Genomic DNA, 22,996 nt, shown 5'->3' on the forward strand with positions numbered 1-22,996 from the left:
GAAGATAAATCAAGTTTATTTGGTGAAAGAGCTCAGTCAATCTGCCGAGGACTCTTTCTGATGTTAAAGCACTGTTAACTGCATGCTCTGTTCAGGGCAACAGCGGCCATCATGGCAACGGTTCTCAGCACACGATCGGATTGAGACAGTCACCACCAGGCTTCACTGCAGAGATACAGACACACAGCTTTAGTCAGTCCATATAGCAGCATTCAATCTCTGATACAGAGCACAACATTTAGATTATAGAGTGAACTGTATTCCAGTATTATAGAGGGTATGCATCCGAAGGGCCCAAACCCCCTCAGCCGGACTGAGTGGCAGAAGAGCGGCCGCAGGAGTGGATTTAACAGAGGAAAACACGAGTAAAACAAACGGTTATCAGTTTAAACTAAAGCTTGGGCTCGATGGTGTTCTTAATAAAGACCCATGGCTCGACAAGAAGCCAGGAATTGTGTTTCCTGACATTTATACGAGCCTGATCATACATATTTAAATCACCGTCCGTCGGTTTCCAGAGTGAATTCTGCATGTAATATATGGGTCTGTGTATTGTGGCCACTTGTCAAGAATATGAAACGTTTGTTTTCCTCAAAATCTGAATACATTATAGGTTCACACAGTTCCATTATATTACCAGGGACTCAACGACACAATGGCCCTCATTTATCAATAGTGCGTACACCAAATTTCCAGCGTACACCCAAACCCGCGGTGACTTTGAGCTTAATCAATATGGACGTTGGCGTACGGCACGCTCAAATCCTACGCCAGCTCAGGAGGTGGTGTACGCACATTTGAGTTAGTGAGAAAATGCGCAGAAAAACAATTCCTAACACCACAAAACACACTGACAAAGATATGCTATATTATGACCCATTGTAAAAAAAAACAAAAAAAAAACAAAACAACAACAACATAAAACTTCTTTGTTTATTTTTGTGCAACATGGACTTCAATGTTTAATTTGTGTGACTATACTAAAGCATTTGATTTGTAGGCCTGTATTCCTCCAGCTGCGAGCCTGTGCGCTTTACCTGACGGGTCAGGGTTAGGCCCGGCAGCTGCGGACAGACTGGGATTGAAAATAATTCAGACTGACAAAATAATGACATTCTTTTAAATAATAAAATAAATTATAACGACAGTCTTCTAAATAACAATAAGCTTCATTAATAATACAAATCATAGCCGAATAATAAGAGTCTTACAAATTGTCATGCTATTATTAATCTGAATGGTACTCCACATCATATCGTACACCCAATAGCCTACATGTGCCGTGATACGAAATTAAAATGCTAATTGTTTCAAAACATGTGCTGTAAAATAATGAATTGTGATCGCTGTCTGGATGAGAAATTTAAACTGCTGGAGTGCGCTTCTCAACCCCCACACTATTAACAGTAGGCCTACTCATAACTTGGGTCCATATTTTGTTTTTGTGGATGCCTTTAAATCGCACTCTAAACTCCCAAATAAAACAATTTCATTTTTTTTGCACTTCCCTGGTGAGCGGCTCATTGGGCGCATCTCAATCATCTCACTTCAGTAGTCAGGGCACTGATCAGGGAGTCAGCCCATTGACTTATGTCCTAATCAGTGCCCTGACTAGTGGACTAGTGAGATGATTGAGACACGCCCGATCTCCACAGCGGAGAAGTGTCGCTTCTTTGCCGTCTTCCGTGTGTCCATGGCGTAAAATGAGGGCGTGGGGGAGAGAGACGTGAATATATAGGGGCGTGTTATTCTAATGACGATCGGTTTCAGCCGCTGCATTTATCAAGGGCAGGTATTGCGTACACCTGGATTGCAAAGGTGCACACAGCTTCATAAATCAGGCGGTGAGAGGAGTGTAAGCATAATCTTACGCCAACATATACGCCTGTTTCGACGCAAGATTGATAAATGGCCATTGAGTCTTTTATTTACGTCATGTCTACACTTAAGAGAGGATTAGTGTGTGCAGAACTCACTGGACAAAAGAATCTATTCACTGCTGGAGTTACCGTCATCACCTGTGATTGACCATTGCCTTTTAGAAATCAAGGACATAGGTGATTGGCTACGTTACTCACCGAAGGGAAAAGACGCTGGAAAGGGAATGATTTGACAAGCGCAAAGACAGACATGATCTTTTGGCAACTTTCACTAATAATAAGAGACTACTGCGAAGACAACAAACCCTAGACCAGCAGTTATGGGCAGCTATTCCCTCTAAAAGATATCCGTAGCAGAAGCAGAAGAGGTCTGAATGAGAGAATTACCATCATCAAGTCCATCTCCCTCGGGCCAGAGGGGGCACAGCCAGGGACGCCCATGGGGTCGTGGACCAGCCTCCCCCGATCCCCCCTCTGGCGACGGGCTTTGTTTTGTGTTTTTCGCAGCATTCACACTGAAAGGCCGTGTTAGTTTACAGTCTTTTTGCCACTCAGTGAGTGTAACCAGTCACTCCAGCAGATGGAGACGTCACGTGCATACCCTCTATTAGTCTATTTTGTAAAGCCATGACCTTGAAATGGTGCCATGGGTCAAATTCAGGTACTTTAGGAAAGATAAAATACTGAAGACCATGTGAGAATATAACATACCTTTATTTTGGAGCTCTACATTTACGTACACATCCATTGCTGCAGCATTTCTCAGCTTTCGGACAGCCAGTGTCATCAACGCACAACTTGACACACAATCCAAGATCAACTAATTTGTTTGGACACACTCCTGGCTTTGCTGTTATACAAACACACAACAGAAACCAGATCACTGAATGTCTCATTCTGGAAAAGGAAAAAAAATAAAGGCCCAGTGTAACATACCTTTATATGGCGCTGTACATTTACGTACACATCCACTTCTGCAGCATTTCTCAGCTTTCGGACAGTCAGTGTCATCAACACACAACTCAACACACATTCGAGGTATAGGGAATTTGTTTGGACACACTCCTGGCTTTGCTGTTAGAAACACAACAGAAACCAAATCACTTAATGTCTCATTCTCTAATGAGAAGGAAAAAACCTGATCCATGCTGTGTAACATACCTTTATATGGGGCTATACATGTCCGCAAACATGAAGAAACGCTGCAGCACTTCTCAGCTTTTGGACAGTCGAGGTCATCAACACAGTGCTCACCACACACTGTGACTGCAAGGATGCTGTTTGGACACACTCCTGGCTTTACTGTTATACAAACACAAACCAGATGACTGAATGCCTTATTCTCTTTAATGGGGGGAAAGGGAAAAAAAATAAAAATACCTCTATGTGGAGCTCCACAGGTATGTCCACATCCATTGCTGCAGCATTTCTCATCATTCGGACAGTCGCTGTCAGAGGAACACATCTCCACACAGACTCCAACATCTCCAGGTTTGATTTTTGGACACACTCCTGGCTTTGCTAATGCAGAAGCACAATAGAAAAACCACAAGTCACTGAATGCCTCATTCAACATTTTACAAAAAGAAAGTAATAATTTTAATGGTCCTTTAACATTCTGTTGAACGTTGCACACACGTCACAAGTCACTGTTTGGATTTAAACTGGCAAATGCTGAGCTATTGATTGGATCATTATTGCAGTGATTATGTTTCTATCATGTTATGAGTTTGGCAACAGTTCTTCCAACCCAAACTTATGGAGTGAGTAGCTTTTCATTTCTAAACCCACCATGTAAGACACAAGGTCATATTCCAGGATGACAGTCAAGATTCAGACTCAAACTGTGAATAGTTGAGGAGTGAAGGATCATTGTCACATGAATCGGCACCTCTGAGTCCAGACCTCACAGTCACTGAAAGTCTTTGGGATGTGCTGGAGGAGACTGACAGAGTGCTGGACTCTTGCATTGTCAGGACATGATCTTGACCAAAAATTGATGCACCTCTTGATTAAAATAAATGCTGTGTGCATAGAGCATCCGGAGAGCATTCACAGCACTTCACTTTTAAGTAGTAAGAGAAGTTAAATTAACCTGTTTTGGAATAAGGCTGTAACATAACATGTTGACAAAGCGCTGTGAATGCTTTCCAGATACACGGTGTGAGAAATAATTACTGCTTTTCTTGTAAAACAGAAAAACACTAATAACTTGAAAACTTAAAGCTACCAACATAACTAACATTTCACGGGATATTTGTGCTGAATATTTAATGCAGACCTAAAGTCATTATGTACTGATTTCTTCACACGTTGTAACAATTAAAGGGACCATTCACTTAAAAGACAAATTAGTCCACGATTTACTCAGCCTCAAGTTCTCATCCTAGGTGTAGATGGCATTCCTCTTGCAGACAAATAAAAGGGTTACATTAAAAATGTTTGAAGCCATGTGTAGCAACTATGTGATGATAGATGCACTTTTATGGACATAAAAAAAGCCATCCAGTCAATGCCATTATAATGCTTCAGTATGACATACCTCTGATGATTTTTGTGTTCGTCTTAAAGAAGAATGTCATAAATTACACCTCTGATGACTAGAGGGTGAGCAAATCATGAGCTGATTTTCATTTTTGGGTAAACTATCCCTTTAAAACACCTCACCTGTTTTTACTCTTCCTTACCTTCAGGAGCTGTTGTGCAGAAGCACACAGAGTAACACAATAAAACTATCAACGAGCAGAACAGTCGAGCCGCCATCTTCTCAACCAGCGACCTCACAATAAACTGTGCTGAAACCACACTGAATTTAAGGTTCAGGGGGATTTTAAAGCTAAACTGTGTTTTAAACACCCAAAGATCTTGCGCAAATGAAATCCTGATTAAACTCACGGGCCTGAAGCTTTAAATAGCTTAATCTTGAAGACCTGATGAGCTGTTCAGGTGTGTTTGATTAGAGATGATGCGTTCAGGCAATTACCGCGTTACGCGATGACGGAACGTGACGTCATTAGAGCGCACAAATTGATTTTTTTGTAATTAGCTTATATATTATGTCCTCGTAAGTGGACACCAGGGTCCTGTACCTGGTAGTTTAACAAACTCAGGGTTACAGGTTTAGTTTCGAGGATGACAAAACCAAACGATTCAGGCTTTGTTGGTCTCATGATGCTGATCATCAGCTTTCTCTGTCAACTCAGGCTTTGATCCTGAGTTTAGGAGTTTAGCTGTGACATCAGTCGTGAACAGCCAATCACACACTGTGGATCAGTCAAACTGAGATTCACTTATTACATGACTGAAAAATATTAAAACAATTTACACAGCAAGATGATAAGAGCTGTCTATGAAAGAGGACATTTTAAAGAAAAATCTTACTACGTCAGAGCAAGTAAAAGTTAGTTTAGTTGATATAGAGAGAACTGGACATTAAAACTAACATGTAGTCATTTTTATAGCGTTATTTATTGATTTTAAAGCTTATTTGTATGACCTTTATATTGGCTATTTGTATTTAAACAAGTGCCTATTAATGGTTGATTATCTAAAAGTGAGTGTGTAGTTGATAAAGGGTATAATAATTGCATGATACCGAAATCATCCAAATTATTATTATAAATAAGCATTGTTAAAAGCCAGGCACTTTTAAAAACCTTTATTGACCTTTAATTTGGAGCAGAAACAGGGGGAGTGACTTATTACATCAGAGGTGTCACTTTACTCACAGCTGATTGGTCCAATTTCAGTTTGAGATGTCTTATCCAGTACATAACCTGACCCAGAGCAGGTTAGCCGTGGAGGAGCTAAAGCCCAGGATTGGCACAAAGTAAGTTTAAACATATCTAGCAGACAGCTAAACCTGCTTCATGGTATAGGCCTCAGGTATTTGTTGGTCAAAGGCAGTCCTTTCAGTTCTCAAAACCAGACACCCCTCGCTGCAGCCTGTAGCACGATGACGTTGCTGGATCAGATCCAATACGTACTGGATGGTGGATCGTTATGGCAATGTCATTCATACAGATCTCTGAGTTAATTTATCATGCGTATGTGCTAGTCATAATGTATGATCATTATTGTATATAGATGATGTTCTAAACTGTGTAGTTGTAGTACTGATAAATAGTATTAAGTCATTATTGATTAATAAATCTTTTCATAAATGTGATGCTTAAATTATCCTAGTTTCGCTGTGCATGCATGCAAAACAGTTACTTTTTTATATATTCTGATCATACTTGCTGTTGAGCGGAAGGAAAAATGAGTCAAGTAATTGTCTGTAATTTTAATCCTCAATGCAAAACGATCTGTAAAGAACTTTAAAATACCAGTAGCCTAAACATTCAAGGAAAAAATGCAAAACGCGTGTCCTGATGGCGTGAGCATGTTATTAATCATTTTTGTGCGAGCGGTTTGAGTATTTATCTATCCAGCAAACTCTCCTGTGCATTCAATGTCCCCAAAACTCTTCTGCGCATGCGTATATGACGTCATCGAATTGTGAATGAAACCACCGCGCATGCGCGTCCAGTACGCGTTGGATCTGATCCAGTACGTCATCATGCTACAGGCTGCAGCGAGGACTTCTTGCTCAAAACAGCAAAGCGCCAACAATCCACCTGAACACACCTGGTTTTCAGACCAGCTCGCTGATGGGTGAACAGAAGACCACGAGTGCATTTGAGATTTAAACAACATGGAGCTAGAAATGAAAAAGATAACTGTGTCGGGCTGAAACTAGAAAAAAAAAAGCACTTGTGTCTATTTGAATACGTTTATGCATATGCCACTGATCCACAGCATGTGATTGGCTGTTCACAACTGATGTCACAGCTAAACTCAGGATCAAAGCCTGAGTTGACAGAAAGCTGATGAGCAGCATCATGAGACCAACAAAACCTGAAGTGACTGGTTGTCAACAACTAATCCTGTAACCCTGAGGCGGTTAAACAACCATCATGATACAGACCACAGATATTGTACTGACTAGTCCAGAACTAAAGTATCTTCCAGCACAAAGGTTATAAAACTCACTGCAATCAGCCAATCGTTGAATCGGAAACATTTGCCAAATTAAAATCGAAACTGTATTGTATCACAAAAACAAAAGAAACCACAGAAGATAAACAGTAATTTATTTGGTGAAAGTAAGAGCTCAATCAATCTGCCGAGGACTCTCTGATGTTAAAGCACTGTTAACTGCATGCTCTGTTCAGGGCAACAGCGGCCATCATGGCAACGGTTCTCAGCACACGATCGGATTGAGACAGTCACCACCAGGCTTCACTGCAGAGAGACAGACACACAGCTTTAGTCAGTCCATATAGCAGCATTCAATCTCTGATACAGAGCACAACATTTAGATTATAGAGTGAACTGTATTCCAGTATTATAGAGGGTATACATCCAAAGGGCCCAAACCCCCTCAGCCGGACTGAGTGGCAGAAGAGCGGCCGCAGGAGTGGATTTAACAGAGGAAAACACGAGTAAAACAAACGGTTATCAGTTTAAACTAAAGCTTGGCCTTGAGCATGTTCTTAATAAAGACCCATGGCTCGACAAGAAGCCAGGAATTGTGTTTCCTGACATTTATACGAGCCTGATCATACATATTTAAATCACCGTCCGTCGGTTTCCAGAGTGAATTCTGCATGTAATATATGGGTCTGTGTATTGTGGCCACTTGTCAAGAATATGAAACGTATGTTTTCCTCAAAATCTCAATACATTATAGGTTCACACAGGTCCATTATATTACCAGGGACTCAACGGCCCTCATTTATCAAAAGTGCGTACACCAAATTTCCAGCGTACACCCAAACCCATGGTGACTGATAATTATCAATATGGACGCTGGCGTACGGCACGCTCAAATCCTACACTAGCTCAGGAGGTGGTGTACGCACGTTTGAGTTAGTGTGAAAATGCGCAGAAAAACAATTCCTAACACCACAAAACGCACTGACAAGATATGCTATATTATGACCTACTTTAAAAAAAAAAAAAAAATTATAACTTCAGTGTTTATTTTTGTGCAACATGGACTTCAATGTTTAATTTGTGTGACTATACTAAAGCATTTGATTTGTAGGCCTGTATTCCTCCAGCTGCGAGCCTGTGCGCTTTACCTGACGGTTCAGGGTTAGGCCCAGCAGCTGCGCACGGACTGGGATTGAAAATAATTCAGACTGACAAAATGACACTTTTAAATAATAAAATAAATAATAACAACATTTTAAATAACAATAAGCTTCATTAATAATAAAAATCATAGCCGAATAATAAGAGTCTTACAAATTGTCATGCTATTATTAATGTGAATGAATGGTACTCCACATATCGTACACCCAATAGCCTACATGTGCAGTGATACGAAATTAAAATGCTAGTCGTTTCAAAACATGTGCTGTAAAATAATGAATTGTGATAGCTGTCTGGATGAGAAATTATTTAAACTGCTGGAGTGCGCTTCTCAACCCCCACACTATTAACAGTAGGCCTACTCGTAACTTGGGTCCATATTTTTTTTGCACTTCCCTGGTGAGCGGCTCATTGGGTGCATCTCAATCATCTCACTTCAGTAGTCAGGGCACTGATCAGGGAGTCAGCCCGTTGACTTATGTCCTAATCAGTGCCCTGACTAGTGGACTAGTGAGATGATTGAGACACGCCCGATCTCCACGGCGGAGAAGTTTTGCTTCTTTGCCGTCTTCCGTGTGTCCATGGCGTAAAATGAGGGCGTGGGGGAGGCGGAGACTTGAACATATAGGGGCGTGTTATTCTAATGACGATCGGTTTCAGCCGCTGCATTTATCAAGGGCAGGTATTGCGTACACCTGGATTGCAAAGGTGCGCACAGCTTCATAAATCAGGCGGTGAGAGGAGTGTAAGCATAATCTTACGCCAACATATACGCCTGTTTCGACGCAAGATTGATAAACGGCCATTGAGTCTTGTATTTACGTCATGTCTACACTTAAGAGAGGATTAGTGTGTGCAGAACTCACTGGACAAAAGAATCTATTCACTGCTGGAGTTACCGTCATAACCTGTGATTGACCATTGCCTTTTAGAAATCAAGGACATCTGTGATTGGCTACGTTACTCACCGAAGGGAAAAGACGCTGGAAAGGGAATGATTTGACAAGCGCAAAGACAGACATGATCTTTTGGCAACTTTCACTAATAATAAGAGACTACTGCGAAGACAACAGACCCTAGACCAGCAGTTATGGGCAGCTATTCCCTCTAAAAGATATCCGTAGCAGAAGCAGCAGCGGTCTGAATGAGAGAATTACCATCATCAAGTCCATCTCCCTCGGGCCAGAGGGGGCACAGCCAGGGATGCCCATGGGGTCCGTGGACCAGCCTCCCCCGATCCCCCCCTCTGGCGACGGGCTTTTTGTGTTTTTCGCAGCATTCACACTGAAAGGCCGTGTTGGTTTACAGTCTTTTTGCCACTCAGTGAGTGTAGCCAGTCACTCCAGCAGATGGAGACGTCACATGCATACCCTCTATTAGTCTATTTTGTAAAGCCATGACCTTGAAATGGTGCCATGGGTCAAATTCAGGTACTTTAGGAAAGATAAAATACTGAAGACCGTGTGAGAATATAACATACCTTTATTTTGGAGCTCTACATTTACGTACACATCCATTGCTGCAGCATTTCTCAGCTTTCGGACAGTCAGTGTCATCAACGCACAACTTGACACACAATCCAAGATCAACTAATTTGTTTGGACACACTCCTGGCTTTGCTGTTATACAAACACACAACAGAAATCAGATCACTGAATGTCTCATTCTGTAAAAGGAAGAGAACAAAAGAAAAAAACCTGACCCATGCATCAGTGTAACATACCTTTATATGGCGCTGTACATTTACGTACACATCCATTGCTGCAGCATTTCTCAGCTTTCGGACAGTCACGGTCATGAACACACAACTCCGCACACAAGCCAAGTACAGGGAATTTGTTTGGACACACTCCTGGCTTTGCTAATATGCAGAAACACAACAGAAAAAAAAAAAAAAGTCACTGAATGCCTCATTCCGCATATACATGTATTATATTAACATTTATAAAAAATAAAAAAAAACACTTAATTTTAATTATCCTTTAACACATTCTGTTGAATGTCACATACAGGTCACAAGTCACAGATATTTATTGGATCATTAGTGCAGTGATTATGTTTCTCATGTTATGCATTTGGCAACAGTTCTTCCAACCCAAACTTATGGAGTGTGTAGTGTTTCATTTCTTAAACAACCATGTAAGACACAAGGTCATATTCCAGGATGACAGTCAAGATTCAGACTCAAACTGTGAATAGTTGAGGAGTGAAGGATCATTGTCACATGAATCGGCACCTCTGAGTCCAGACCTCACAGTCACTGAAAGTCTTTGGGATGTGCTGGAGGAGACTGACAGAGTGCTGGACTCTTGCATTATCAGTACAAGATCTTGACCAAAAATGGATGAACTCTTGATTAAAATAAATGCTGTTTTATATAGAGCAGTCACAGCATCTCATTTTTAAAATAGTAAAATTAACCCATTTTAGAATAAGGCTGTAACAAAATGCTGACAAAGTGCTGTGAACGCTTTCCAGATACACTGTGTGCGAAATCGTCACTGCTTTTCTTGTACAACGGAAAAACAAACCAATAACTTGACTAAGAGTTAAGAGACCAACATAACTTTAAATATTCAGTACAAACACCTTCCGTGAATGTTAATGCAGACCTACCTAAAGTCATTATGTACATATTTCTTCACACAGTGTAACAAAGTTAAAGGGACCACTCAGACAAATTAGTCCATGAGTTTCTCACCCTCAAGTTCTCATCCTAGGTGGAGATGACATTCCTCTTTCACAAAAATAAAAGGGTTACATTAAAAATGTTCTGTCTCCCAAGCTTTATAATTGCATTGACTTCGGTCGTTTTTGAAGCTGTGTTGAGCAGTTATGTGACGATAGATGCACTTTTATGGGCATTAAAAAAACATCAGGTTAATGCCACTATAATGCTTCAGTATAACATACCTCAGATGATCGTGTTCGTCTGAAAAAAAGAATGTCATACACACCTCTGATGACAAGGGTGAGTAATCAGGAGCTGATTTTACCTTCAGAACCTGTTGTGCAGAAGCACACAGAGTAAAACAAAACCATCAACGAGCAGAACAGTCGAGCCGCCATCTTCTCAACCAGCGACCTCACAACGAACTCTGCTGAAAAACGCGCTGAATTTAAGAGTATTTTAAAGCTAAAACGCGTTTTCAACATCCAAGGAGGTCTTGCACAAATGAAACCCTGATGAAACTCACGGGCCTGAAGCTTTAAATAGCTTAATCTCGAAGCCCTGATGAGCTGTTCAGGTGTGTTTGATTAGAGATGATGCGTTCAGGCAATTACCGCATTACGCGATGACGAAACGTGACGTCATTAGAGCATACAAATTGATTTTTTTGTAATCAGCTTATATTTTATGTCCTCGTAAGTGGACACCAGGGTCCTGTACCTGGTAGTTTAACAAACTCAGGGTTACAGGTTTAGTTTCGAGGATGACAAAACCAAACCAAACGATTCAGGCTTTGTTGGTCTCATAATGCTGATCAACAGCTTTCTCTGTCAACTCAGGCTTTGATTTTTTTTTTTTTCTTTATTTTTTATTAATGCAAAAGAGAGATGACATGGTTTATAATACACAAGTTTGTAACAATACACAATACAAAAGATGCATCAATAATATGTACAAATGTTATCAGAAAATAAAGGCAAGAAAGAATAAAGTAAAAGAGAAGAAAAGAACATTTTTCTTTTTTTTTTTTTTTAAGTTTATTTACTTTGTGTTTTATTAGTTTTTTTTTGTTTTTTTTTATTGAAGGTGATATTGGGTACAAAGGTGCAAAACCAACAATATACAAACAAATATTAATACAGATATACCATACCGGAAACAAAACAAACAAACAAAAACAAAAAAACAAACATACATAGAGGTAGAAAAAAGAGAACATTAAGAGGATTCGGGAAATAGGTCATAATATTTATACAGAAGTTTTCCATTCTTCTTGTTCTTAACAAGCTTGAGTGATTTAAGAAGCATATTAAGTTCCAAAATATAAAGTTTAAAATATAAGGAAGACTTATTAAATTTCTGCTTGTGTATAAAGAACTTAGCATTTAAGATTATAAAATTTAATACAAACTCCAGAGTGCCATTTTTTGGGAAACAAAAGTAACAAATAATATCTTTCAGGGTAAAAGAGTGAGTTATATTTTGAGATTGGAGAAAGTGAGTACCCAAATCTTCCCAAAACCTTTTGGTAACTGGACAATTAAAAAATAAATGAGGAATAGTTTCAGTGTCCTGTTTACAAAAGCTGCAGGATGTGTCAATATCTCGAAACTTAGCAATAAAACAATTTGTAGGGTAAATGTTATGCAAAAGTTTAAAATGGTCTTCTTTAGCTTTATTAGAGATACAGTATTTGTGAGGAATTAACCATGTTTTTTTCCAATTTATTTCACTTATTAAGGAATTCCAATAAAACTTCCCCCTTGGAGCAACAGAGTCACCACTTTGCAGATGTCTGCGAATATGCTTATTGTTACATTTTTTATCAGACAGTTCTACACCATCCAACATAAGTGAAGGTTGTCTGATATCTTTGTTTCCATAGCTCAGATGATTTTTAATTAATTGTCTAATTCCGACAGGGATGGCATCAGTGATAGATTTAAAGTCTTTAAAAGGTATTGGGAAATCATGAACTTCCATAAATTGTTCATAAGAGAACATGGTGCCAGAATCATCAAATAAGCAGAGTACATGGTTAATTCCTCTATCAAACCATTTAGGGAAGAATACTGATTTATTCCTAATAAGAATGTCACTGTTGCTCCAAAGGAGAGACTTGTGTGGTGAGAAGTTGTGACTGAAGGATAATTTCCAGGCCAAGAGGGACTGTTGATGGAAGTTGGACAGTTTGATAGGCAGTTTATTAGGTAGAAAATTGCACTTTAGAAGAAATGAGAGCCCACCCAGCTTATTAAAAATAAAGTTCGGAATGAAGAAAAAGATAGAATCAGGATTTCGAATGCACCTTTTTAACCAATTAATTTTGAATGTGTTGACCACATCTATAAAATCCAAAACCTCTAGACCTCCTTTTTCTTTTGGGTTAGAGAGAACATTCTTTTTAAGCCTATGAGATTTGTTCTTCCAGATGAAATCTAAGAAAGTCTTGTTGACTTGATTAGCAGTTGAGTCCTTTACAAATAGAGACAAAGAAGGGTAAAAGAAGTGAGAAAGGCCTTCTGCCTTGGAGAGCAATACTCTTCCCAAGACGGACAAGTCTCTTTGTAACCAGCAGTTGAAAATTAATTTGGTTTTCTGTATCCTATTTGAAAAATTTAAGTTCTGTCTAACTATAATATTTTTACATACATGTATACCTAAATATTTTACATTCTGTTTAACTGGAATGTTATCAATAGTAGAATCATCACAACAATGAAGTGGCAACAGCTCACACTTGGATCGATTAAGCTTTAAACCAGACGCATAAGAGAATTTCTCCACCAGTTCAAAGACAATGCTCAACTGGTCCTTGTTTTTCAGAAAAAGGGTGGTGTCGTCCGCCAGCTGTGAGATCTTTATTTCTTTTCCAAAAATCTTTATTCCTTCAAAATGAGCTTCTTTAACTAAATGTATAGCTAGTAGTTCGGTTACTAAGATAAATAAAAAGGGAGAAATATTGCACCCCTGCCTGACCCCCCTATTAATCTGAAATCGTGGAGAAGTATTTTGATTAATTATAACAGAACTGTTTATATCTTTGTAGAACATGCTGACAATGTTGATGAAAGGGCTTCCAAAACCAAATGCCTTGATGGCTTGTATTAAAAAGGGATGTTCGATTGTGTCGAACGCTTTGTAAAAATCAAGAAACAAAACGAAGGCGTCAGAATCAACATTGTCAGCATAGTCAAGCAAGTCTAAAACAAGCCTTATGTTATTGCTAATGTGGCGGTTTTTCATGAATCCTGTTTGAGTTTCTGCTATTATTGAATTTAAATCAGATTTTAATCTATTTGCATATACAGAGGCCAGAATTTTATAATCTATAGTTAATAATGTGATTGGACGCCAATTATCAATTAAGTGAGGGTCTTTACCAGGTTTCGGGATCAAGGAGATGATGCCTTGCTTTATTGTTGTGGTCATTTCCCCTTGATCAATACACTCCCTAAACATGTGCATTAAAGGGAGTTGAATAAGCTCCCAGAAATGAATATAAAACTCCGCACCTAGCCCATCTATCCCGGGAGATTTCCCTTTCTTCATAGCAAACAAAGCATTTTTAACCTCATTTAAAGAGACATCAGCGTCACAAGATGCTTTATAATCTTCATTAATAATAGGGATATTGTGCTGATTTTTTTCTAAAAAATGCACAGTTTTTTCTCTGTTAAAATTAGATTGATATAAATTACTATAAAACGAGCTAACAAATTTAGAAATGACAGTTAGATCCTTAGAAAGGGTGCCATCAATGTAGAGCTCAGTTATAGAATTTCTTTTAGCATTCCTTTTTTCTAAAGCAAAAAAATAATTGGTGTTCTTTTCACCCTCTTCCAACCACTTAGCCCTTGACCTAATAAATGCCCCTTTTGCCATTTCTGTATATATTTGGTCTATCTGAATTTGGATGGCTTTTAGCTCAATTTCTTCTTCTGGGTTAATGTTTCCTTTTGACATTAATTGAGTTAACTTATTCATCAAGATATGTTCCGCCTCATATTTTTCTTTCTTTATTTCCTTAGATCTTTTTATAGCCAATTGTCTAATTTTGTACTTAAAGTACTCCCACTTATTCTTGTGTCCATTATTAATGTCAATCTCGAAGATCTCTTTCGCTATAAGCTTAACAGATTCATTAAAGGAGTCGTCATTCAAAAGTGTATTGTTAAATTTCCAATAAACTCTTATGCCCGATTGCGGGTCAATGGAGCCTAGTTTCAAAATAATTAATTTGTGGTCCAAAAGGGGTGCATAAACATGTTTAACCTCATTAACAAAATGAAGAGCAGAAGAAGAAACTAAAAATAAATCAATTCTCGACTTCAAAGTCAGACTTCTATTACTCCAGGTGAAATCTTGGATGCCTGGGTTAAAAAAACGCCATGCATCAGTTAAGGATAGGTCTGAGCACAGAGAAGAGATTAAATCACTTCCTTGGGAGGAGCGAGCCGTTCTAGGTGGGTATCTATCCTCCATTTCGTCAGGACATTCATTGAAATCCCCAGAAAGAATTATAAAGGCATTCAAGTATTTTCCTCTCAGATTCCTTAGCTTGCCAGTAATGGAATTGAATAAGTTTTTGTTGTCAAAGTGTGAATTAAATCCATATACATTGCAAACTATGAAAACTGTATTGTCCTGTTTAACTACAATTGTTATCCATCTTCCGTCACTAGAGGGCACAACTTCCAAAATATCCCCCTTGAAACCATGCACAAGAATTGAGACACCCGCCGAATGATTAGAGGCATGACTAAAGTGAACAACATTACCCCATTGAGCTTTCCAGAACCTTGTATCAGAGTCACAAGAGTGCGTTTCCTGTAATAAAATCAAGTCAGCTTCAGACCTTTTACAAAATAAAAATAATGCTTTCCTTTTCGTTAAGTCCCGAATACCTCTCACATTTAAAGACAAGACGTTAAAACGTTTAAACAAAAAGTCCATAAGGAACAGAGATATAGAACAGAGATTACCTGAAAGTGCTAATGAACGCAAAAAGTATGCAACGACCTTACAAGAAGGTGATGATAACCTGCCTTAAAATAGCAGAACCCTGTTGTACAAGTAGTCGTCAACTTAGAAACAAGAACGTTCGAGACGACTGCCCTTTTAGTAAATGAAACCAACATGAACTTAAAGCCCGACATTGACAAGTCATAATATATAGTTGTGAAAAGAGAGAGAGAGAAGAAAGAGAAAAAAAAGAGCAAAATCTGTTAAGGTAGCATTAGTATTAAGTGCTCAACCATCTCAATCAGTTCGGGCGCTGGCAAAGTGTTCATGGCCTACCTATGGCTTGGTAAAAGAAGATGCTCAGCCAACGAGGCTATTCCGGACAGTCAATAACTTTTCCATTGATGACAGCCGAAGCACCACGGAATGAAGCTTTTTTCCCTTCTTCACGCGCCTTCTTGATCAAAGGCCAGAGCTTCTCCCGAGCCGTTCTGTCCTCCGGAGAAAGAGCTTCGGTAATCCTGAGACGATTCTCTTGCAGATACTGAGAGTTTTTAGCCTCTTTCCAGACGGCATCACGAAGGCGACGCAAGGCAAACAAAACTATAGTTGATCTCGCAGCGCCGTCATCTCTCAGTTTTCCCACGCGATGGACGATGTCAATGCCTTGTTTCAAGTCTTCACGAAGCTTTGGTGCCATTTTCCCAAGGATGTCGATTATCTTGCCTCTGATGTCTTCATCTCTTGACTCCCTTACGCCGTGCATCTCAAGCGACCACCTTCTGCTATAGCGTTGACACTCGGCAACAGCTTCTCTCAGGTGCTTATTTTCTTCTTGGAGCTTTGTATTGGCAACTTTTATTTTCTCCAGTGTTTGCTTATGTTGTAGAACATCCAGTGACAGCTGTTTGACAGTTGTCGTCAGCTCTTCAACACGTTTGGAAGTGGCTTCAGTGGTTATGCCTATAGCAGAGACTCTCCGGAGTGTTTCATCCTGCTTGCTGGTCATGGCTCGTATCGCCTCCATGAGTTCAGCCTTAGCCATCTCCCAGTTTTGCCCACCTGACTGAGCTTCACGATTCCTTTTCTTGGCAGGCTTCTCTGGTGTCTCCACCGCCAAAATGGGAAACAGCCCGGTGTCTGACAGTGGCTCTGGGGTGGTTTCATACCAGCACATTTCGTCTCCACTCAAAGGATTCTGGGCTACCGACTCTTGAGACTGGTTATCGTCCATGTTTAGCGGCACGTGTAGAGAAATCGTTGACCTTTCAAAGTTCCTCTTTTTCTTTTTAGACTTGGGCATTCGTGGTAGCCTACTAAGTCTTGCTATATGATCGTTTTTCTGTTTTTGTTTTCTTCTCTCCCCTAATTTTCAAGGTTCTGCCATCAAATTATTTAAAAAAATGGCAGTAATATCATAAACCCTTCGAAATTGCTCGCAGAGCGACAAGCACACGTCCTCCTACAACGCTGCCATCTTGGGAGCCTCCTCAGGCTTTGATCCTGAGTTTAGGAGTTTAGCTGTGACATCAGTCGTGAACAGCCAATCACATGCTGTGGATCAGTCAAACTGAGATTTACTTATTACATGACTGAAAAATATTAAAACAATTTACACAGCAAGAAGATAAGAGCCGTCTATGAAAGAGGACATTTTAAAGAAAAATCTTACTACGTCAGAGCAAGTAAAAGTTAGTTTAGTTGATATAGAGAGAACTGGACATTAAAACTAACATGTAGTCATTTTATAGCGTTATTTATTGATTTTAAAGCTTATTTGTATGACCTTTATATTGGCTATTTGTATTTAAACAAGTGCCTATTAATGGTTGATTATCTAAAAATAAGTGAGTGTGTAGTTGATAAAGGGTATAATAATTGCATGATACCGAAATCATCCAAATTATTATTATAAATAAGCATTGTTAAAAGCCAGGCACTTTTAAAAACCTTTATTGACCTTTAATTTGGAGCAGAAACAGGGGGAGTGACTTATTACATCAGAGGTGTGTCACTTTACTCACAGCTGATTTGTCCAATTTCAGTTTGAGATGTCTTATCCAGAACATAACCTGACCCAGAGCAGGTTAGCCGTGGAGGAGCTAAAGCCCAGGATTGGCACAAAGTAAGTTTAAACATATCTAGCAGACAGCTAAACCTGCTTCGTGGTACAGGCCTCAGGTATTTGTTGGTCAAAGGGAGTCCTTTCAGTTCTCAAAACCAGACACCCCTCGCTGCAGCCTGTAGCACGATGACGTTGCTGGATCAGATCCAATACGTACTGGATGGTGGATCGTTATGGCAATGTCATTCATACAGATCTCTGAGTTAATTTATAATGCGTATGCGCTAGTCATAATGTATGATCATTATTGTATATAGATGATGTTCTAAACTGTGTAGTTGTAGTACTGATAAAAAGTATTAAGTAATTATTGATTAATAAATCTTTTCATAAATGTGATGCTTAAATTATCCTAGTTTCGCTGTGCATGCAAAACAGTTACTTTTTTATATATTCTGATCATACTTGCTGTTGAGTGGAAGGAAAAATGAGTCAAGTAATTGTCTGTAAATTTAATCCTCAATGCAACACGATCTGTAAAGAACTTTAAAATACCAGTAGCCTAAACATTCAAGGAAAAATGCAAAACGCGTGTCCTGATGGCGTGAGCATGTTATTAATCTATGTTTGCGCGAGCGGTTTGAGTATTTATCTATCCAGCAAACTCTCCTGTGCATTCAATGTCCCCAAAACTCTTCTGCGCATGCGTATATGACGTCATCGAATTGTGAATGAAACCACCGCGCATGCGCGTCCAGTACGCATTGGATCTGATCCAGTACGTCATCGTGCTACAGGCTGCAGCGAGGACTTCTAAAACAGCAAAGCGCCAACAATCCACCTGAACACACCTGGTTTTCAGACCAGCTCGCTGATGGGTGAACAGAAGACCATGAGTGCATTTGAGATTTAAATAACATGGAGCTAGAAATGAAAAAGATAACTGCATCGGGCTGAAACTAGAAAAAAAAAAGCACTTGTGTCTATTTGAATATGTTTATGCATATGCCACTGATCCACAGCATGTGATTGGCTGTTCACAACTGATGTCACAGCTAAACTCAGGATCAAAGCCTGAGTTGACAGAAAGCTGATGAGCAGCATCATGAGACCAACAAAACCTGAAGTGACTGGTTGTCAACAACTAATCCTGTAACCCTGAGTTTGTTAAATAACCATCATAGTACAGGCCACAGATATTGTACTGATTAGTCCAGAACTATAGTATCTTTCAGCACAAAGGTTATAAAACTCACTGCAATGATTGTATAAACAAAAACAACAACAAAAGAAGCCACAGAAGATAAACAGTGATTTATTTGGTGAAAGTAAGAGCTCAATCAATCTGCCGAGGACTCTCTGATGTTAAAGCACTGTTAACTGCATGCTCTGTTCAGGGCAACAGCGGCCATCATGGCAACGGTTCTCAGCACACGATCGGATTGAGACAGTCACCACCAGGCTTCACTGCAGAGATACAGACACACAGCTTTAGTCAGTCCATATAGCAGCATTCAATCTCTGATACAGAGCACAACATTTAGATTATAGAGTGAACTGTATTCCAGTATTATAGAGGGTATGCATCCGAAGGGCCCAAACCCCCTCAGCCGGACTGAGTGGCAGAAGAGCGGCCGCAGGAGTGGATTTAACAGAGGAAAACACGAGTAAAACAAACGGTTATCAGTTTAAACTAAAGCTTGGCCTTGAGCATGTTCTTAATAAAGACCCATGGCTCGACAAGAAGCCAGGAATTGTGTGTCCTGACATTTATACGAGCCTGATCATACATATTTAAATCACCGTCCGTCATCGGTTTCCAGAGTGAATTCTGCAGGGGTATAATATATATGGGTCTGTGTATTGTGGCCACTTGTCAAGAATATGAAACGTTTGTTTTCCTCAAAATCTCAATACATTATAGGTTCACACAGGTCCATTATATTACCAGGGACTCAACGGCCCTCATTTATCAAGTGCGTACACCAAATTTCCAGCGTACACCCAAACCCATGGTGACTGATAATTATCAATATGGACGTTGGCGTACGGCACGCTCAAATCCTACACTAGCTCAGGAGGTGGTGTACGCACGTTTGAGTTGGTTTGAAAATGCACAGAAAAACAATAACACCACAAAACGCACTGACAAAGATATGCTATATTATGACCTACTTTAAAAAAAACAAAAAAAACAAAAAAATTATAACTTCAGTGTTTATTTTTGTGCAACATGGACTTCAATGTTTAATTTGTGTGACTATACTAAAGCATTTGATTTGTAGGCCTGTATTCCTCCAGCTGCGAGCCTGTGCGCTTTACCTGACGGTTCAGGGTTAGGCCCGGCAGCTGCGGACAGACTGGGACTGAAAATAATTCAGACTGACAAAATAATGACACTTTTAAATAATAAAGACGTTCTCCTAAATAACAATAAGCTTCATTAATAATAAAAATCATAGCTGAATAATAAGAATCTTACAAATTGTCATGCTATTATTATTGTGAATGAATGATACTCCACATATCGTACACCCAATAGCCTACATGTGCAGTGATACGAAATTAAATGCTAATCGTTTCAAAACGTGCTGTAAAATAATGCAGTGATAATTTCTCATCCAGACAGCCATTTAAACTGCTGGAGTGTGGTTCTCAACCCCCACACTATTAACAGTAGGCCTACTCGTAACTTGGGTCCATATTTTGTTTTTGTGGATGCCTTTAAATCGCACTCTAAACTCCCAAATAAAACAATTTCATTTTTTTTGCACTTCCCTGGTAATCGGCTCGATGGGCGCATCTGAATCATCTCACTTCAGTAGTCAGGGCACTGATCAGGGAGTCAGCCCATTGACTTATGTCCTAATCAGTGCCCTGACTAGTGGACTAGTGAGATGATTGAGACGCGCCCGATCTCCACGGCGGAGAAGTTTCGCTTCTTTGCCATCTTCCGTGTGTCCATGGCGTAAAATGAGCACGTAGGGGAGACTGAGACTTGAACATATAGGGGCGTGTTATTCTAATGACGATCGATTTCAGCCGCTGCATTTATCAAGGGCAAGTATTGCGTACACCTGGATTGCAGAGGTGCACAGCTTCATAAATCAGGCGGTGAGAGGAGTGCAAGCATAATCTTACGCCAGCATATACGCCTGTTTCGACGCAAGATTGATAAATGGCCAATGAGTCTTTTATTTACGTCATGTCTACACTTAAGAGAGGATTAGTGTGCAGAACTCACTGGACAAAAGAATCCATTCACTGCTGGAGTTACCGTCATCACCTGTGATTGACCATTGCCTTTTAGAAATCAAGGACATCGGTGATTGGCTACGTTACTCACCGAAGGGAAAAGACGCTGGAAAGGGAATGATTTGACAAGCGCAAAGACAGACATGATCTTTTGGCAACTTTCACTAATAATAAGAGACTACTACAAAGACAACAAACCCTAGACCAGCAGTATGGGCAGCTATTCCCTCTAAAAGATATCCGTAGCAGAAGCAGAAGCGGTCTGAATGAGAGAATTACCATCATCAAGTCCATCTCCCTCGGGCCAGAGGGGGCACAGCCAGGGACGCCCATGGGGTCGTGGACCAGCCTCCCCCGATCCCCCCTCTGGCGACGGGCTTTGTTTTGTGTTTTTCGCAGCATTCACACTGAAAGGCCGTGTTGGTTTACAGTCTTTTTGCCACTCAGTGAGTGTAGCCAGTCACTCCAGCAGATGGAGACATCACGTGCATACCCTCTATTAGTCTATTTTGTAAAGCCATGACCTTGAAATGGTGCCATGGGCCAAATTCAGTTACTTTAGGAAAGATGAAATACTGAAGACCGTGTGAGAATATAACATACCTTTATTTTGGAGCTCTACATTTACGTACACATCCATTGCTGCAGCATTTCTCAGCTTTAGGACAGTCAGTGTCATCAACGCACAACTTGACACACAATCCAAGATCAACTAATTTGTTTGGACACACTCCTGGCTTTGCTGTTATACAAACACACAACAGAAATCAGATCACTGAATGTCTCATTCTGTAAAAGGAAGAGAACAAAAGAAAAAAACCTGACCCATGCATCAGTGTAACATACCTTTATATGGCGCTGTACATTTACGAACACATCCATTGCTGCAGCATTTCTCAGCTTTCGGACAGTCACGGTCATGAACACACAACTCCGCACACAAGCCAAGTACAGGGAATTTGTTTGGACACACTCCAGGCTTTGCTAATATGCAGAAACACAACAGGAGAAAAAAAAAAAAAAACACAAGTCACTGAATGCCTCATTCACCATATACATGTATAATAAATGCTGTTTTTATATAGAGCAGTCACAGCATCTCACTTTTAAAAATAGTAAAATGAACCCATTTTAGAATAAGGCTGTAACAAAATGCTGAAAAAGTGCTGTGAACGCTTTCCAGATACACTGTGTGAGAAATCGTCACTGCTTTTCTTGTACAACGGAAAAACAGACCAATAACTTGACAACATAACTTTAAATATTCAGTACAAACACCTTCCGTGAATGTTAATGCAGACCTGTACCTAAAGTCATTATGTACATATTTCTTCACACAGTGTAACAAAGTTAAAGGGACCATGACAAATTAGTCCATGAGTTTCTCACCCTCAAGTTCTCATCCTAGGTGGAGATGACATTCCTCTTTCACAAAAATAAAAGGGTTACATTAAAAATGTTCTGGCTCTCCCAAGCTTTATAATTGCATTGACTTGGGTCGTTTTTGAAGCTGTGTTGAGCAGTTATGTGACGATAGATGCACTTTTATGGGCATTAAAAAAAACATCAGGTTAATGCCACTATAATGCTTCAGTATAACATACCTCAGATGATCGTGTTCGTCTGAAAAAAAGAACGTCATACACACCTCTGATGACAAGGGTGAGTAATCATGAGCTGATTTTACCTTCAGAACCTGTTGTGCAGAAGCACACAGAGTAAAACAAAACCATCAACGAGCAGAACAGTCGAGCCGCCATCTTCTCAACCAGCGACCTCACAACGAACTCTGCTGAAAAACGCGCTGAATTTAAGAGTATTTTAAAGCTAAAACGCGTTTTAAACATCCAAGGAGGTCTTGCACAAATGAAACCCTGATGAAACTCACGGGCCTGAAGATTTAAATAGCTTAATCTTGAAGACCTGATGAGCTGTTCAGGTGTGTTTGATTAGAGATGACGCGTTCAGGCAATTACAGCGTTACACGAGGACGACACGTCAGAGCATAAGAAACAAACG

At 39.8% G+C, this 22,996-nt stretch overlaps 1 protein-coding gene and 2 long non-coding RNA genes across 4 annotated transcripts; all 3 read right to left on the reverse strand.

Moving 5' to 3' along the window:
- On the reverse strand, window positions 1-4,774 carry LOC137039415 (perlwapin-like). The gene is made up of 6 exons (XM_067414728.1): window positions 4,568-4,774; window positions 3,261-3,401; window positions 3,042-3,182; window positions 2,817-2,954; window positions 2,592-2,730; window positions 1-165 (listed from the first exon to the last, which is right to left on the reverse strand). Exons 1-5 carry the CDS (start codon window positions 4,641-4,643, stop codon window positions 2,594-2,596), a joined length of 633 nt encoding a protein of 210 aa, XP_067270829.1. The 5' UTR covers window positions 4,644-4,774; the 3' UTR covers window positions 1-165; window positions 2,592-2,593.
- Window positions 4,775-6,998: 2,224 nt separating this feature from the next.
- Window positions 6,999-11,218, reverse strand: LOC137039416 (uncharacterized). The gene is made up of 4 exons (XR_010897641.1): window positions 11,018-11,218; window positions 9,745-9,882; window positions 9,502-9,640; window positions 6,999-7,166 (listed from the first exon to the last, which is right to left on the reverse strand). It is a non-coding gene; the product is annotated as an uncharacterized lncRNA (long non-coding RNA).
- Window positions 11,219-19,021: 7,803 nt separating this feature from the next.
- Window positions 19,022-22,996, reverse strand: LOC137039417 (uncharacterized). 2 transcript variants are annotated; one of them, XR_010897642.1, is made up of 4 exons: window positions 22,665-22,995; window positions 21,824-21,961; window positions 21,581-21,719; window positions 19,022-19,189 (listed from the first exon to the last, which is right to left on the reverse strand). It is a non-coding gene; the product is annotated as an uncharacterized lncRNA (long non-coding RNA). The 2 variants fall into 2 exon arrangements; XR_010897643.1 differs by lacking the exon at window positions 19,022-19,189 and adding an exon at window positions 21,384-21,501 and having other exon boundaries at window positions 22,665-22,996.

The sequence above is a fragment of the Pseudorasbora parva genome, chromosome 14 (assembly GCF_024679245.1).
Source record: "Pseudorasbora parva isolate DD20220531a chromosome 14, ASM2467924v1, whole genome shotgun sequence".
Classification (NCBI taxonomy): domain Eukaryota; kingdom Metazoa; phylum Chordata; class Actinopteri; order Cypriniformes; family Gobionidae; genus Pseudorasbora; species Pseudorasbora parva.

What these genes read in the sequence shown, in the direction of transcription:
- LOC137039415 (XM_067414728.1), bottom strand. Translation starts at nt 4,643, where the DNA reads ATGGCGGCTCGACTGTTCTGCTCGTTGATAGTTTTATTGTGTTACTCT. An exon ending in CTGCACAACAGCTCCTGAAG is followed by an intron (nt 3,402 to 4,567) that starts GTAAGGAAGAGT and finishes CTTCTGCATTAG; the next exon opens with CAAAGCCAGGAGTGTGTCCA. An exon ending in ATGTACAGCGCCATATAAAG is followed by an intron (nt 2,731 to 2,816) that starts GTATGTTACACT and finishes TTTGTATAACAG; the next exon opens with CAAAGCCAGGAGTGTGTCCA.